The sequence below is a fragment of the Brienomyrus brachyistius genome, chromosome 6 (genome assembly GCF_023856365.1).
Source record: "Brienomyrus brachyistius isolate T26 chromosome 6, BBRACH_0.4, whole genome shotgun sequence".
Taxonomy (NCBI): domain Eukaryota; kingdom Metazoa; phylum Chordata; class Actinopteri; order Osteoglossiformes; family Mormyridae; genus Brienomyrus; species Brienomyrus brachyistius.
The window spans coordinates 7,141,748-7,157,064 of record NC_064538.1 but is presented as its reverse complement, the minus strand read 5'-3'; the positions used below and the strand labels follow the sequence as shown (position 1 = coordinate 7,157,064).

The window sequence follows — 15,317 nt, the reverse complement described above, 5'->3', positions numbered from 1 at the left end:
GAGCAGCTGCTCCGTGTGCGAGCCCAGGAAGCGTAGAAGAGAATCTTAAGTTTTTCGAGGCAACATTGTGACCATCTTTGTGGAGAAGGTGAAAAACTAGTGATCTCTGCACTCAGGAATTGACGTGCCCATCCCTACTTAATGCATATGTTTCTGTGTTAAAATACATCCTATTGTAATAAAGTACACCTGTAACATAGTAACACTGCAGCAATGGTGTGATGAATTTGGCCTCTTTTTGAACTGGCACGATTCATTCTGCATCATCAGCGTGTGGATTAGGGGCATCCCCTGCGCATCCTTCTGGTACCGTTCTTGTCCTCCCTGGCCTATCAGGGTAGTCCTCTGTGAACAGAGTGCCTGATGATGTCATGGCTCTTAGAATAGGTCACCTTGTGTTTCTGTCTGCTTTGTCACATGCTGTCGTCACTTGAACAGTGACACGGCTTTTTCTGCCGATTCTCTGCCCTTCTATTCCTCTTCCGTCACTCACAAATCTCTCATCTCCTCTCGCTCTCTCTCTCCCTCCTTCTCTCTCTCCCTCTCTCCTCCCTTTGCTAATCGGCTCTGTGCTGCTGCGGTTGTCTCACTGCAGTGTTTGCCTTTCCATTCCTGCTACCGCATTGCTGTATAGTGGGGGGGGGGGGGGGGGGAGACCGCATTGCGCAGCGGAACCAATACCCTCACCCCCTCCAAGAAACATAAAACTGCTTGGGTCACATCGAATAGTCTGTGCTGTCTGAGGTTGCAGCCACAGGTAAGAGGCATTATGTGTATCTGCTAGTGATTGTAAGCCGTTTTAAATAAGGTGTGAGGTGGGTGGAGCTTATCCGTGCTTGGTTGTGGGTTTTCATGAAGCACAGTCACTATTTCATAAGTGTTCCATGGCATTGTCTGTTACCCACGAATGCTGATTGGCAGTCAGGTGATTTTGAAATTGCCAGCTTCGGTAGCACAATTTCGACATTAAACTTGTTGTGGAGGCGTGGCTTAAACAGCATGAAATGTCGAAGGAATATATGATTTTTCTGCGGTTTATAGCTGAAGAATCTTTCGCTTCTTGTTAAACTTTCTTTGTACGTAAACTCCAGGCTTTGCAAGGCAGCGTGTTGTTTACATGCTAGCGGGGGCAGTTGCAGGTTGGATTATTATTCTTTCATTATAACAGGGTTTACATAATAATTCATTTAGATTTCTGCCTTGGATTAAACCGACACCCATATGCTTTGGCATCCTTAAAATCTGAAAACAGATATAGATCAATGCTTCTGTAATAATATGTTTTAAGACAGATTGTCGGTACATCTAATTACTTTATTATAATATGTTTATGTATTTATATATATGTAAGCAATTAATTAAAAATGTGTGTAACACATTATTAATCATGTGAATCTCATTAAATAAATAAATTGTATAACTTGAGCCCTGTTTATCATTCTTAAATTCCCTTTTGCAATGTAATAGTTTAATTAAGAATAGAGGTCATTAGCAAAATGATGCATTTACAGTTTTGATGGTAATATAAACAAAACACTGGCAAGCTTATTACCACATTGATTCTTATATACGACGCCTTATAACTTTTCCCTTTTGTTTTGGATAATTTATGAGATATGAAGCTACAGTATCATGAACTTTTTTTTTTTACATTTTTCTAAACTTTTTAGTAAGGTCAAAAACTAGTTTTATCATTTGTTTCCTGGTTCAGTCATCCCAGCACTGTGGTAGCATATGTAATGTACACTACCTATAGTGTGTAAAATATTATAGACATTTCATCAAGATTAAAAGGCATTTTATTATTGTTTGCTGCTTAACGTTTCATATACTTTATGAAGAGTGTTGATTACAGTCTTAGTTTTTCACTGTAACAATATTACGGAACCTAGCATTGGATTGGAAAGATGTGAAAGTTTATTTATCCTCTGGATAGGTTACAGAGAGCATTATAATGGGACATTGACAATGTATCACTGTATTTACAGTAATATGATCAAGAGATTTACCCATGTTCATTTCAAAGTCACCCTGCCTTGAAACACGACATCTGTGTAATGCAAATATCCTGTTGATTCTGGTGGCTGCGTTTACCTTCTCCTCTGTTCCGGGCCTTAGAGGTTTGGTTACGCTCCGTCCCCCCTTGGCCTGTCCCCAGCGTCAGACAATGGGGAAGGAGAAGATCCACATCAACATTGTGGTCATAGGCCATGTGGACTCTGGGAAATCTACCACCACTGGGCACCTGATCTATAAGTGTGGTGGCATTGACAAGAGGACCATCGAAAAATTTGAGAAGGAAGCTGCTGAGGTAGGTCCGCCCTTCACACCTTTATGAGTACGGCTCATGAGGCGATAGTAGTAATGTGTGTGCGTCGTCGTTTTCCCAGGTCAACTAAGGGGAAAAAGCCAAACTAAAGGTTGCATTGGAACCGACATGCTTCTGTTCAGTTCAGTTTTGAACTAGAATCCTCTTAGACATTCAGAAGCTGCCCCCACACAAACCACACAGTGCCAGATGGATCCCTTAGCACTACATGTCTGCCAAAAAGGTGGAAAATTCACGTTATCGGATTACTGACGTTAGAGGCTCCATTTCCTGGTTGAGCACCCTTAACAGGTAGCACTCAAAATAACAAGCTTTTAGACTGAGAGTCAAGAAGATTACCAATCCGAAGGAGTCATGGCTGAGGTCAGATGGAGAGAAACATCACAGGGATCTACAGCCCCATCCATCATCCTTTCCTTTTTTGACAATGATTTGATTATACATTCTGGGCTCGTTTAGAACAGTACTCAGACAGACTATAGTGATTATATCCTAAATCCAGGTCTTTTGGGGTCAAACTCCCTTTGATTCACAAGCCATATGTCATATTCTATAATAATAGCTGATAACTTGCGAAAATAATGTAATAGATGTTATTATTATTTTTTTTAACCAACATTCAATTTGCAGTTCTCTAAATACGTTACACATTTGTGTGTTGCAATTTTGTCCAGGCACACTATATTGATAACGATTCACTTACGATCGCATCACCGTGGAACACAGAATGACCAACGTCACAATGGGGCGTACAACGGCACATGCTGTGCTCCTCTCCATTGATGAAACCCACTGAATGTTAGAGGCCTCTGTCTCCGTTGAGACCCGTTTGTAAAGTAGATCCATTTATCCCATTTGGCTTACAGTTTAAATGAGTCCTTAGACAGTCTGTAAAGGTTGATGTCTTATTGAAGTCATTCATTAAGCTTCCTGGGCATCGTATTGTACTCACTGTCCGTTACATCACCATTCTGCACTACTTTCCAAGGGTCCCAAGTACACGCTGTGCAAGAAGACTTTGCATATTGTGATTAAACTATAATGAATGCATGGGACTTTGGAGAACCCTTACCACTCATCACCATATCAGCTATTATGGGCTGCTATGCTTATAGACGGCTTAAGACTATGTAAGCTCATGGTCATACTGCTGAGGAACAAGCCTTCAAGCAGAGGTTACAGAGGTGGTCAGAGTGGAGTTTTTCCAAGCCGACACAGAGGCCTCGACCACTAAAGATTAGCAGTGTACTGCCAATCAATGTCAGGACACTGAGCTTTAGAGCACAGAGAACTTCATTAATGTTGCCAGTGTTACCTTTGGGCCGTCAGTCACTTTTATGCAGCCGCTCTTTTTAATGATTATTTTTTGACCCGCTAACGATCTTCCTGACACCTTTTGCACTATACAGTCCATTTGTTTTTTTTTTTTTTACGTTGTTAAAGTGCTCCTGTGACCCCTTGATGTGATGTCAGGTATACACTTGTGGTTTTGAGAAGCTGTATTTGTGCTAAAATCAGTCAGTATAAACATCATGCTGTGGAGACCTGAGAAATAGCTGAGGTCAGCTTTATTTGCCACGTACCTCGGGCGCGGGGGCGGTGCGTGGCTGAGTGAGTCGGCACACTGTTCCTTTGGTTGGAAGGTCGCCGGTTCAAATCCCATGGTCAGCAGAGTGATTTCACAGGTGGGGCCTTATTCAAGGCCTTTAACCCCCAGTTGCTCCAGGGATTATCTGGTGCTGATTTCTCAATTGTATATTTCTTTGGCTATAAAGCATCTGCTAAACCAATAAAATACAAATCAAGTGGAAAGCCTTTGTGCACAAGCCCAGTTCCTCAATCTCCTCAGCTGATCCTCTATTGCTTTATACCGCTGTGTATCTGTGTTTGTATGAAATTGGACAGTTATGATACCATCACTCTGTAGTTGAAACACTTTTATGCTTAGCGTGTCAGAATAGCTTTAGCAGTGTTCTAATGATTGACTTATCTAATGATATTTTTCACTTTCTGTGAATGTCACGTCTATAAGAATAAATGAAAACATTTGTAGCACATAATAATGCATTCATAAAGCATTATAAGTATGACAATAAATGTTTATAAATAGGCATAACACATTATAGCCATGTTTATTACACATTATGAAATGCTTTATGAAGCTCTCATCTATAATGCGCTATAGATATCTTCATAATGCAGTACAAAGCATCCTTAATGCTTTTGCCATTATCCTTAATGCTATTACAGTGCATTATGAAGGTATCTATAGTGCATTATAGATGAGAGCTTCATTGGAGATTATGAAGTATTATAATCAGCACTGTAATGCCTTATGGCTTTCAATTGAAGATGGAGTAATGTTTTATTTTTTCTTATACTGACCGCTATAATACATTATGAAGGTATCTATAATTCATAGATGATACCTTCAAGTAAACTGTTACCAATATTTTCTTATGAGCAAATATAACATTTCCTTACCAAGAATGTGGACCAACATCTTCTACTCGTCCGATCCTTGTTGCAGATGGGAAAAGGCTCCTTCAAGTACGCCTGGGTCCTAGACAAGCTGAAGGCTGAGAGGGAGCGGGGGATCACCATTGATATCTCCCTCTGGAAGTTTGAGACGACCAAGTACTACATCACCATCATCGACGCTCCAGGGCACAGAGACTTCATCAAGAACATGATCACCGGGACCTCCCAGGTATGAAAGGGAGCCTATTGCCCCATGAGGTCACCACCTCAGAATCAGCTTTATGTTGACATGTCCTTCACATGCACATGGAGTTTCTTTTGGTATTTCTCACTGACCTACTGGAGGAGCCGTACGATTTTGTGATATATGGGACTGAAAGACCACCTTCGAATGCATGCCCAAGAAGAACATGGGGTAGTTACAAAGAGATGTAGTGCACACATGGTACAAATGACTTAGTACAAGACAATAAGGCATATATACAACGTATAACACAATACTGTCATAGTGTATCAGGACTGTGTTCAGCATAGACTTGCTGTTCTGACCCTTATCAATAAATCGTTGGTATTCTCTAACTCAGTGTTTTCCAATCTGGTCCACAGCGATGCGCAGACAGTCCACGTTTTTGCTCCACCCAGGGGCCGCCGGCCCGTCCATTCATGGACAAACATGTTTGTGGTATAATGTTTTGGTTGGACAAAAATCTATTTGGGCTTTGTTTTTAAAAGCCATGTAAGTGGTAAAAGCAATTCGCATTTTGAAGAAACCGTCCATCAGAATTCGTGATGGTGTTGAGTCATGGTCTCATCCATGACCCTAGTTACACAGAATTTCATGTGCATCCTCACACTACTTCTCCTGGTGACATTCTCAGTGTAGACCAGACCTCTGTCAAACGTTGTACACCCTGTCTCATTCTAGGGATCTCTAGACATTCTCCAGCCAGCTGGTAGATATAATCCCTCAGGCGAGTCCTGGGTCTTCCCTGAAGCCTCTTTCCAGTGCTAAGTGCCCATAACAGCTCCCTTGGGAGACGAACAGGTGGTGCCCTAATAGGATGTGGAAACCATCTTGACTGATTCCTCTTAATCCGAGTGAACAGAAGTTCTAATCTGAGGTCATGCTACATGAACCATCTTGTGGGCTCAGCACCTGCAAGGTGAGAGGTGTCTGTCGGGCGCAGTGCCACCTGTGAAGCAGGAATGAGCAGGAAGTCCCTACAAGAATCGTGACTTTAGCTTAGTGAAAGGTTTGTATCCTTCAACAATCCACAGACCTATGAATACAGTCAATATTTAAATAGACTGCTAGCTTATACATAGATATACATATGAGGTCACACAGGGTAATTTGAGAGGACGAATTTGACTCGCTGAGTAACTTAATAGATTTGTCCCTGTCCCCCCAATATTGAAAACACACTGACAGTCTTGTGTATGAAACTTGACGTTCTAGTACAGCACCCTTTGGCATACAGGTCTGTGGAGAGAGTTTAGGCAAATTATAATCCATCAAATGTCCCATGAAAGGTATCAAGAAGAACAAATGGACCCAGCCCAGAACTGGGTTACCGGTACTCCCATCCCCCCTCCCCCCACCCCCTTCATGGTGTTAGGCCTGGTTGTCTTCACTAGTGAGCACCTGGTCTTAGTTCAAAATACCTACATAGAATTATACAACTTATATTCCATAAAGTGTTTCAAAAATCCATGTTTTAGGAAGATTATAGAGGAGAGCTTTTGAGTAACAGTGCTCCTCAGGTATATATTTGATACAGTCCTGGCAGCCATGACAGTAAATTGCTGCATATTTGCACCCCCTGCTGGACAGGCAGACTGCGCTGTGCTGATTGTGGCTGCTGGAGTCGGCGAGTTCGAGGCGGGGATCTCCAAGAACGGCCAGACAAGGGAGCATGCTCTGCTAGCATACACGCTGGGCGTCAAGCAGCTCATCGTCGGGGTCAACAAGATGGACTCCACGGAGCCATCCTACAGTGAGAAGCGCTACGACGAGATTGTGAAGGAGGTCAGCGCCTACATCAAGAAGATTGGGTACAACCCCTCTTCTGTGCCGTTCGTGCCCATCTCTGGTTGGCATGGCGACAACATGTTGGAGCCCTCCCCCAATGTAAGTAGTTTACAACCCCCCCACTGTGAACTTCACTGCTGTCCTCCTTGCTTTGCTGCAGCGTGATTGCTTTACACATAAGACCGAATATGCTGAAGCGGCATTTCACCTGCGTATGACCCCCATATCCACTGAGAAGACAGAAATGATAATGCCCACATCATTACCTCTCTTGCACTCACATTAGTTAAATACTGCTTATCATTCATTATCATACATACATTCCCCCAAATGTACAAGCTTAAGGAGGCAGACAAAGCATTTTAAGTCAATAAACTTTCTCAAGGGTAAAACACTTCAGGATTTGATCAATACAGAATTTGGTCTTCCATCCATCTGGTAGTGGTGTCAGAATCACAGTTCTGCCTTCGGGCGTTTTGCGGCAAGCACGGTATCGAGCATGGCTCTCCGCAGATGCCATGGTTCAAGGGATGGAAGCTGGAACGGAAGGAGCATCATGCCAGCGGGGTGAGCCTGCTTGAGGCTCTGGACACCATCATGCCGCCAACTCGGCCCACTGACAAGCCCCTGCGCCTACCGCTGCAGGACGTCTACAAGATCGGAGGTGGAGCCCACAGACACAGACGCACATAATCATATTCATGACAATGCTTAGACAGTTAGAATGTAAGCTTGTATATAAAAGACCTTGTACTAGTATTATCCATACTGTCTATACTATTTTAGGAGCAATACTGTCATACATATAGAAGATCAGGTGCAACATTCTGATCCACATCAAAGACCACATGACTCAGATTACTGCGAGTAACTATAGCACTCTGTGTTAGTCAGCCAAAGAAAATGATGTTTGTATTGCTAATATTCTGTTCATGCTGGTGTAAACCTACAATTTAATGTCACATGAAGTGTGTCAAGTTTGGCATTTAAAAACCTCTTCTGAAGTCAACCCAGTGTTTGTCATAACCACCCAATATATTCATGTATTTGTCGAACTCATCCTCTGTGGGTGGGCAGTGGTGGCTTAATGGTTAGGAAAGCGCATTGTAGTTGAAAGATTTTAGGATCAAATACTTGACCAGCATGGCACCATTGAGGTATCCTAAGCAAAGTACCGCCCCCCAAGCACTGCCCCCCGGGCGCTGAATTAGCTGCCCCCTGCTATGTCACGACATCACTTATGTGTTAAATACAGAGGACAAATTTCACTGTGGTGTGTCAACACAGATCAATTACTTCTAGTTCCCTTTTTTGGGTAGCCAATTTGTCATGAACTTAAGTCACTAATTATGGTTAATTAATTAATTGAGCTGGTGGTAAAATGCTAAACGGCTGAGGTGCCCCCAAGGAGAAGATTGGGAACTGAAGCATCCAACAAGATACCAGTAACACAAAAGATTCTTACATAAAAGTAATTACACATAGTATCGTTCTGTACCTCAAGCCAACGAACCACTGAAGCCATGCAATTTATTCGGCTCCTGGACAGGGCACATATAAATGTCTGTAGACGACACCCTTGCAAACAAAGGATACTAAAATAAAAGCTAACATGAGATTTCCTTTACTCACATTTGAATGCTTTTAGCAATGGAAAAAGGTGGCGATATTGAAGCGTATGTTTCCCATTATTTCCTCTGATGTACCTGTTCCTTTTTCACCCAAAGGGATCGGCACGGTGCCCGTAGGGCGTGTGGAGACAGGAATCCTGAAGCCCGGCATGGTCGTCACCTTCGCCCCTGTAAATATCACCACTGAGGTGAAGTCGGTGGAGATGCACCACGAGGCCCTCAGCGAAGCTCTTCCGGGCGACAACGTCGGCTTCAACGTGAAGAATGTATCCGTGAAAGACATTCGGCGGGGGAATGTGTGTGGAGACAGCAGGTCAGACCCTCCTCAGGAGGCCTCTGGCTTCACGGCTCAGGTCAGTGTTCGCTGACGCAGGCCTTTGAAGCAACCTACCCAGAGGCATAAAAACACAAGCCAACCAAGATGACATCATCTTACCTGAGCGCTGAGCTCATGGGAGTTTTACTTACACAAAAAGTTTTAGAGGGCAGAATGGAAAATGATTGGTTCAGAGAGATAACCAATCGGATTGTAAAGGAAGCTGGACCAACCAATCAGGGTGATCCAATCCAATGTTGGTTGTGAATGGATTACCTGATCCTGGATGACAAAACATGGGATTTCCAAATCTGGATCATTCTTATCCAGATTCAACTTTTTGAAGTACTGGAAATTTAATCCCAGTCTATCCCTGGTTCCCTCTGAGGTTAACCAAGATGCAGTTAACCAAAGGGCTCCAGGGTTCCTGTCAGTGCCAGCAACCCTACCCTCCACATGCTGCACAACCTGCTGTTTCCAATGTTCCTGTCATAGGTGATCATCCTAAATCATCCGGGACAAATCAGCGTGGGGTACTCCCCGGTCATCGACTGCCACACGGCCCACATCGCCTGCAAGTTCGCTGAGCTCAAGGAAAAGATCGACCGCCGCTCTGGCAAAAAGCTGGAGGACAACCCCAAGACGCTGAAGTCGGGGGACGCTGCCATTGTAGACATGGTGCCCGGCAAGCCCATGTGCGTAGAGAGCTTCTCCAAGTACCCGCCCTTAGGTGAGTCCCCGCCCCCCCATGCTCAGCTGAGGTCCTCTGCTCCAAACAGAGCCACACAGATTGGCCATCTCCTGGCACACAACATTGACATTGTAGCTTAGTGGGCTGGAGGTCTCGGTAAGTGCAGATTGGATACTCTCCCCATCTTCATACGAGATCTCATTAAGGATTCTGTTTCCCAGCCACAGCCACAGCCCAAGATCGTATGGCATTGGTGAACTGATGTCTCTCAAATACAGTACTGAGTGTGTGGTCCTTTTCATGTGTGCCCTGCAATGGACTGGCACACTGCCCCCTGTGCCCCCTGCCTTGTGCCACAACCTTGTACTGGATAAGCAGTCAGGAAGACAGAGTCATGGCTGGATTACATCAGCTTCCTTGTTCTCCAACTGCAGCTGTTTCAGCACCAGACAAACTAAAGAAATAAAATGCCGCTTACTCACCGATGCTAATTTACAGTCATGTAACAACAGTCTGTACAGTCTGTAACAACATCTGATTTAAATTACACTACAGCACCACAGCTCCTTAAAGAAAGGTCATTTGTTAATTAATTTCAAGTGTCTGTGCCAGTTTATTGTTCCTAAAATTACAGGTTTCTTTCAACTGTGTCATTTTCTTAATTTATGGCTGACGGCACCAGACACAATATGTCAGCTAACAAAGCTCCCAATGTCTTTCGTATCTGTCGCACTTTCCCAAGCAATTATATTTTTACAGACATATAGTACTTAATGTCTAACAGTGAGCAGTACAGCATTTAAACTTCTCAAAAGACCTTTAATTAAAATGATGATAATGTGTTGAATACCCCCTCTTCACTTTTAAAAATAGCTCTGTTATTTACTTGGAGCTGAGGTTTGGGGGATGAAGGTATAACGGCTGTTATGATTGTTCTCTAAAATTAAACAGGAGAAGTTTAGCTACTGAACTATTGCAGCAAAACTTGCAAATATCAACAGTAAAAACTGCATACAGCATACATCTATCTATCTATCTATCTATCTATCTATCTATCTATCTATCTATCTATCTATCTATCTATCTATCTATTGTGGCAGGAAACAAGCCATTCTCTCGTCTTTCTTTGTGCCTGTGTGTGTGTGTTTGTGCATATGTGTGTGTGTGTGCGTGCGTGTGTGTGTGTGTATGTGGCAGGTCGTTTTGCTGTCAGGGACATGAGGCAGACGGTTGCTGTGGGAGTCATTAAGAACGTGGAGAAGAAGACAGGCAGTGCCGGCAAGGTGACCAAGTCGGCCCAAAAGGCTCAAAAGGCCGGCAAGTGAACTGAGCTACACCACAATCTGAACACCTTGGCTTGGGCTCTCCAGCCCCCCCATTGAACTACAGCGCCACTCTCCACTGGGCATGCCCACACATGTGCTTGTAACACACTACTTGTCAACGACTGGATGCTACTGACTAAGGTGCAATCTAAGTCCAGTAAGAGGAAAAGCATGTTTGTAAATTAAATAGTGACCTTTGCCAATAAACTGGTACAACTGCTACTCCAACTGGTGTGCTATTATTTCAACTAGAAAGACTAGTAATCACAGGCAAATAAATTCCTATTTCCAACCTTAGTGCTCTTGTCTGAAACAACAGTATACAATCCATACTTTTTAAAATATGCAGTAGTACCTACAGTTGGCCAGTAGGGGGAATACATCATCCACGTATAAACACAACACCTTGCTTCATAGATCCATCCTTATCCAGTACCGGGCACAAGTCAGTCTTGAGCACATCCCACGAACAGTTAGGATGGTAAGATGCTCCATTTTGTAAATATAATGACCCAATCTTTTCTGTTCATTGCTAAACAAGAAATGTACAAATTATGGCCGGATATGGTTAGTAGCCTATATAATGTTATTGAAGTTAATCCTTTTTTTTAAATGAAACTTGGATAGTAGAACTTCAATATCCTACATCTAAAAGTAGATCAGCATAGACCAAGGTTTGTCATTTTTTGACAGGATTGTTGTGATGACTTCACTTCAGTTTGAATTCGTCAGCAATCGCTATTTTAGTCACTGATGCACGAAGAACCACGACTGGGTACAAGTGAAAAATGACACAGAGACAGCTAACAGTTAAGCACCAGCAGGAGGTACATCTCTCCATCGATCCCATAACCCAAAGTCCCCTAACTGCTACGTCATTCATGCTGGTTTCAGCTCCTAAACTTACTGGTGGAAGGTGGGTCAACCTCGGCCATCTGGCTCAAAACGCCAGTTGGGTGGGAGAGATAAGACATACAGGTTATAGATGGACATAAGTCACATACCAAATGGGTATTAATATTACCCAACAGAGGGCAACACCTATATACCATGTATTTCCTATGTAATAGTATCTTATGCAACGAGGGATGCGGTGGAACTGTTTATTCAGATATTGTACGCAAAGTTACATAGAAACCAGACCTTATACGGTATTTAGTTACAGTACACCGTTAATTTGCGATTAAAGAAACACAACCACTCGCGGACTAATTTATTACAAAATATGGAGGAGTCAAAAGGATAGGACGCGATAGGTGCATACCCAGATAGCGCACATATGTTGAAATGACGTTGATTAAATATCAGAGAAAAAAAGCTGAAACAACATTGATCTTCAATGTTTCACTTTATATCAACATTGAATCAAGGTTTTGCCACCATCAATTTTTCAATATTGAAAATCTGACCAAAAATCAATTCAGTTCCAGCGATAATAATTTAACACTGACCATAATTCGATGCATTTAACTATAATGCAACGTTAACGTTAGCCTGGTGCTATCTGGGTAGTACGTAAGGGACACAAATTAAAGCATAATAAATGAAGAGGCTTGGTCTGAGACATCGAGACGGCACCGAGATCTCCTTCCTGCAGTGTGGCCAAAGACGCACTTCAGAAGGCTCCTCACGCCTCGTGAATCGCTCTATAATCTGCCCCGATACTGGCTGCGTAAATAAGGGGAATCACGGGGACATTAACAAGAATAAGGGAGGAAACAAGATGCATTTTTATGAACTCCTTGCACAATGTCACAAGCCTCTTCCCTTTTAACAGACCAATTAAAAACAACAGATGTTATCAGGTGTATTTATGATGTGCAGTTTAAAGGGGAAATTAAAGTATGCTTTCACAACGAAAGCATGCGGTCCAGGGGGTTATTCATGTGAAATAGTTGCCGGCTTATTCATGTGAAAAGGCTGAAATTGTGTTTTCCGATTTGCGGACAGTTCCTGATGCAACAGTTGCAGCTGCACCCTAACGGTGTTAGCAGTTGATGTAATTTCAAAGACCGTCCCAAGAAAACACATCTCACTTAATTATAGGTGAGATAATAACATAGCTGACGTCCGTAAACAAATTAAAAAAAACAAAGTCTTTCACTTTAACAGAAGAGACATGTAACGCTTGTCGACAGCCCTACAATTCAGATGATGCTAGTCTAGAGTTGTATGGAAAAAAAACTTTGAAAGCTTTAAGTATATTTTTTTGTCCCCGTGGGAAAGATTACAAATGTAGAGTTTACCTTAATTTTACTTTTACTGGCAACCATTCCGTACGCCCCCCACCCCTTAAAAAACTAATATCTATAATAGCTTTGTAATTAAAATAGCTTTAGGATCTTAGGCAGCACCCGTTGAAGAAAGTGAGGTTTCTCCACCCTCAGTGGGTGAGCAGAGCATCCAGCCCGTCTCACAGCAGACAGAGAGTGAGTGTTTACCTGCCTGATGTGAGACATGCGCTCCCTGTCCAACAGCGTTTGCTTCCAATGCCAAAATCCCAGGTGTGTCTGCTATTCTTTCCGTGGGGCTGCTTTTGATTGCATGCACAGGTTACTTCTGGCTTGGAAGAGGCATCACCCATGGTGAGCAGGGGGCTTCTGGCAGAAACAGCGAAAGATCAGAACAGACAATAAAAGAGTTTTTTTTTTTTATCACCTTGCACGTTTGGCTATTTTCTGTCCTCTTGCAATAGTAATTAGTTTGCACACAGTATTTCTTGGCATCAATTTTATTTTGAGCTTATTCCTAAGCCATCCAGTCATGAGGCAAATTACTTTTCGTGTCAATTTAAGACGTCGTTCTGGCCGGGTGCTTTAACTGTCAGTTTAGGGCAAACGATGAGGTTTGTTATTAGCAGAAGAGGACACACAGACAACAAGAGATGGACGTGGATATGTGCTGGGCAAGTAGGTGACCCTTACCCATCACCAGAATCCACCCCTTACGGCAGCCGTTGCAAATTCAGATTGCACTAAAATGGATTAACCGAACAAGGTCACGCATGTTATCAGGCAGGGCACTTGGCCTGCTTAAAAATAAAATGTACCTCCTTTGAGGAAGGTGGCAATTTGCAGGCTAATGTAGATGCTGCACAGAGATAATTTGGCACCATGTGAACAAACAGTGTGAGGGCTCATTACAATGCTGCTGAAATATGCTTGAAATTCATTAGACCGGCTTCGCTGCTTCTTCTCTTTGATTCCAGGCACAGCAATCTCGGTGCTGAAAGGATAATTGCGTTTGATTAGAGTTCTCATACTTTACATATTAAGCGGCTAATTCTGGTTTACAAAACTTATAACCACTTCTGCCATCCAAGTATTGCCAGACTTAATACTCAGAAGAATAACAATTTGAGCAACAGAAATTTTGTGACCGCGGACGACCATCACTTAAGTGAAGGATAGCGGAGGTTATTATCAAAAGGTTAAAACCAAAGAAAAGCCTTCAGAATGCTAATAAAGAATCTGACATGTTTAACTCCAAATAAAACAAGCAAGCACCGGAGACCTATGGAGAGCGTTGCATGATTCCCAACCGATGTTTAAGGAAATCGCTAACATAAAGGGTGCTGTTAGTCACAATTTGATTTATTAGGAACAAAAAAATCTGATGTCAGACTATGTAAGATAGCATAAATCTATTATGGTGCTTTGAACTCCTCGGAAATCCCTCGACAATCTCAGCTAAGACTTGCGGGTGTGCTTTCCATTTCTTAATTATATTTTTGTAAGTGTTTGTTTGCTGGGCAGATTGAAAAGAAATACAATTAGAGACTAATTAGTCTCAGTTTTTACACCTTGGAAAAGGTAATCACATTTCAGTGGTTCTGGCACAGGGAATGGCCCAGAACCATTCTCGGGATTTTATTACTATAGGGCTGGATGTAACACTGCATATATTTTGTTCCTACAAAAATGTTCATAATATTCGAAAAGCAAAAAGTTATTGCTGGAAAATTAGCCATATATTTTAGATTTCAAATGAAAGTTTCTTGTGCAAAATGGCAAAAACATTCTTTTCGGAAATCAGCATTTTTAGATTTAGAAGTTAAGGAATACAGTATGTATGTAGTCCTGCGATGGGGTTGGAATAAAGATGGAGACCTTTATTTGGTACTGACTAAATCTGGTACTTTATTTGCTCCTGACTAAAAATATTTCCTAACTTTTTGGATCTACCAGGAGAAGTCGCTGTAGGTTCAATGTGACGTCGTTAAAGTGGAACTTCACGACTTCAGGACGTGTTCCTAAATAAAGTGGAATTTTAATAGATACCTCATTTAAAGTATGTGTTAATCTATTCCCTCACTCATTCTCGGAAATGGAAAGGGTGGAAAGGGGAATCTAATTAAATATATTTTAAGTCATAAAAATGCTGTTTTCTGTTGTATTTTTCTGCAACACAGTTACATATGAATAGATTGTGTAAAAATCTTTAAAAAAAGGGTCTTAAGACTGAATTGAGACATAACAATGTAGAAACCTCTCTTAGGGATAGCTAAATATT

General features: G+C 42.2%; 2 protein-coding genes across 3 annotated transcripts in view; one reads left to right on the top strand and one right to left on the bottom strand.

Annotated features, from left to right (window-relative positions):
• The window catches only part of LOC125745529 (protein kinase C-binding protein 1-like), a 311,418-nt gene that overhangs the window by 155,368 nt on the left and 140,733 nt on the right, over positions 1-15,317 (bottom strand). The window lies entirely within an intron of this gene.
• On the top strand, positions 477-11,014 carry LOC125745541 (elongation factor 1-alpha 2). Of its 2 annotated transcripts, none has more exons than XM_049018521.1 (8): positions 477-757; positions 2,159-2,311; positions 4,860-5,039; positions 6,645-6,941; positions 7,356-7,506; positions 8,570-8,826; positions 9,285-9,519; positions 10,678-11,014. In XM_049018521.1, exons 2-8 carry the CDS (start codon positions 2,168-2,170, stop codon positions 10,803-10,805), a joined length of 1,392 nt encoding a protein of 463 aa, XP_048874478.1. In that variant the 5' UTR covers positions 477-757; positions 2,159-2,167; the 3' UTR covers positions 10,806-11,014. The 2 variants fall into 2 exon arrangements, with proteins under 2 accessions (XP_048874478.1, XP_048874477.1); XM_049018520.1 differs by having other exon boundaries at positions 480-757; positions 2,119-2,311.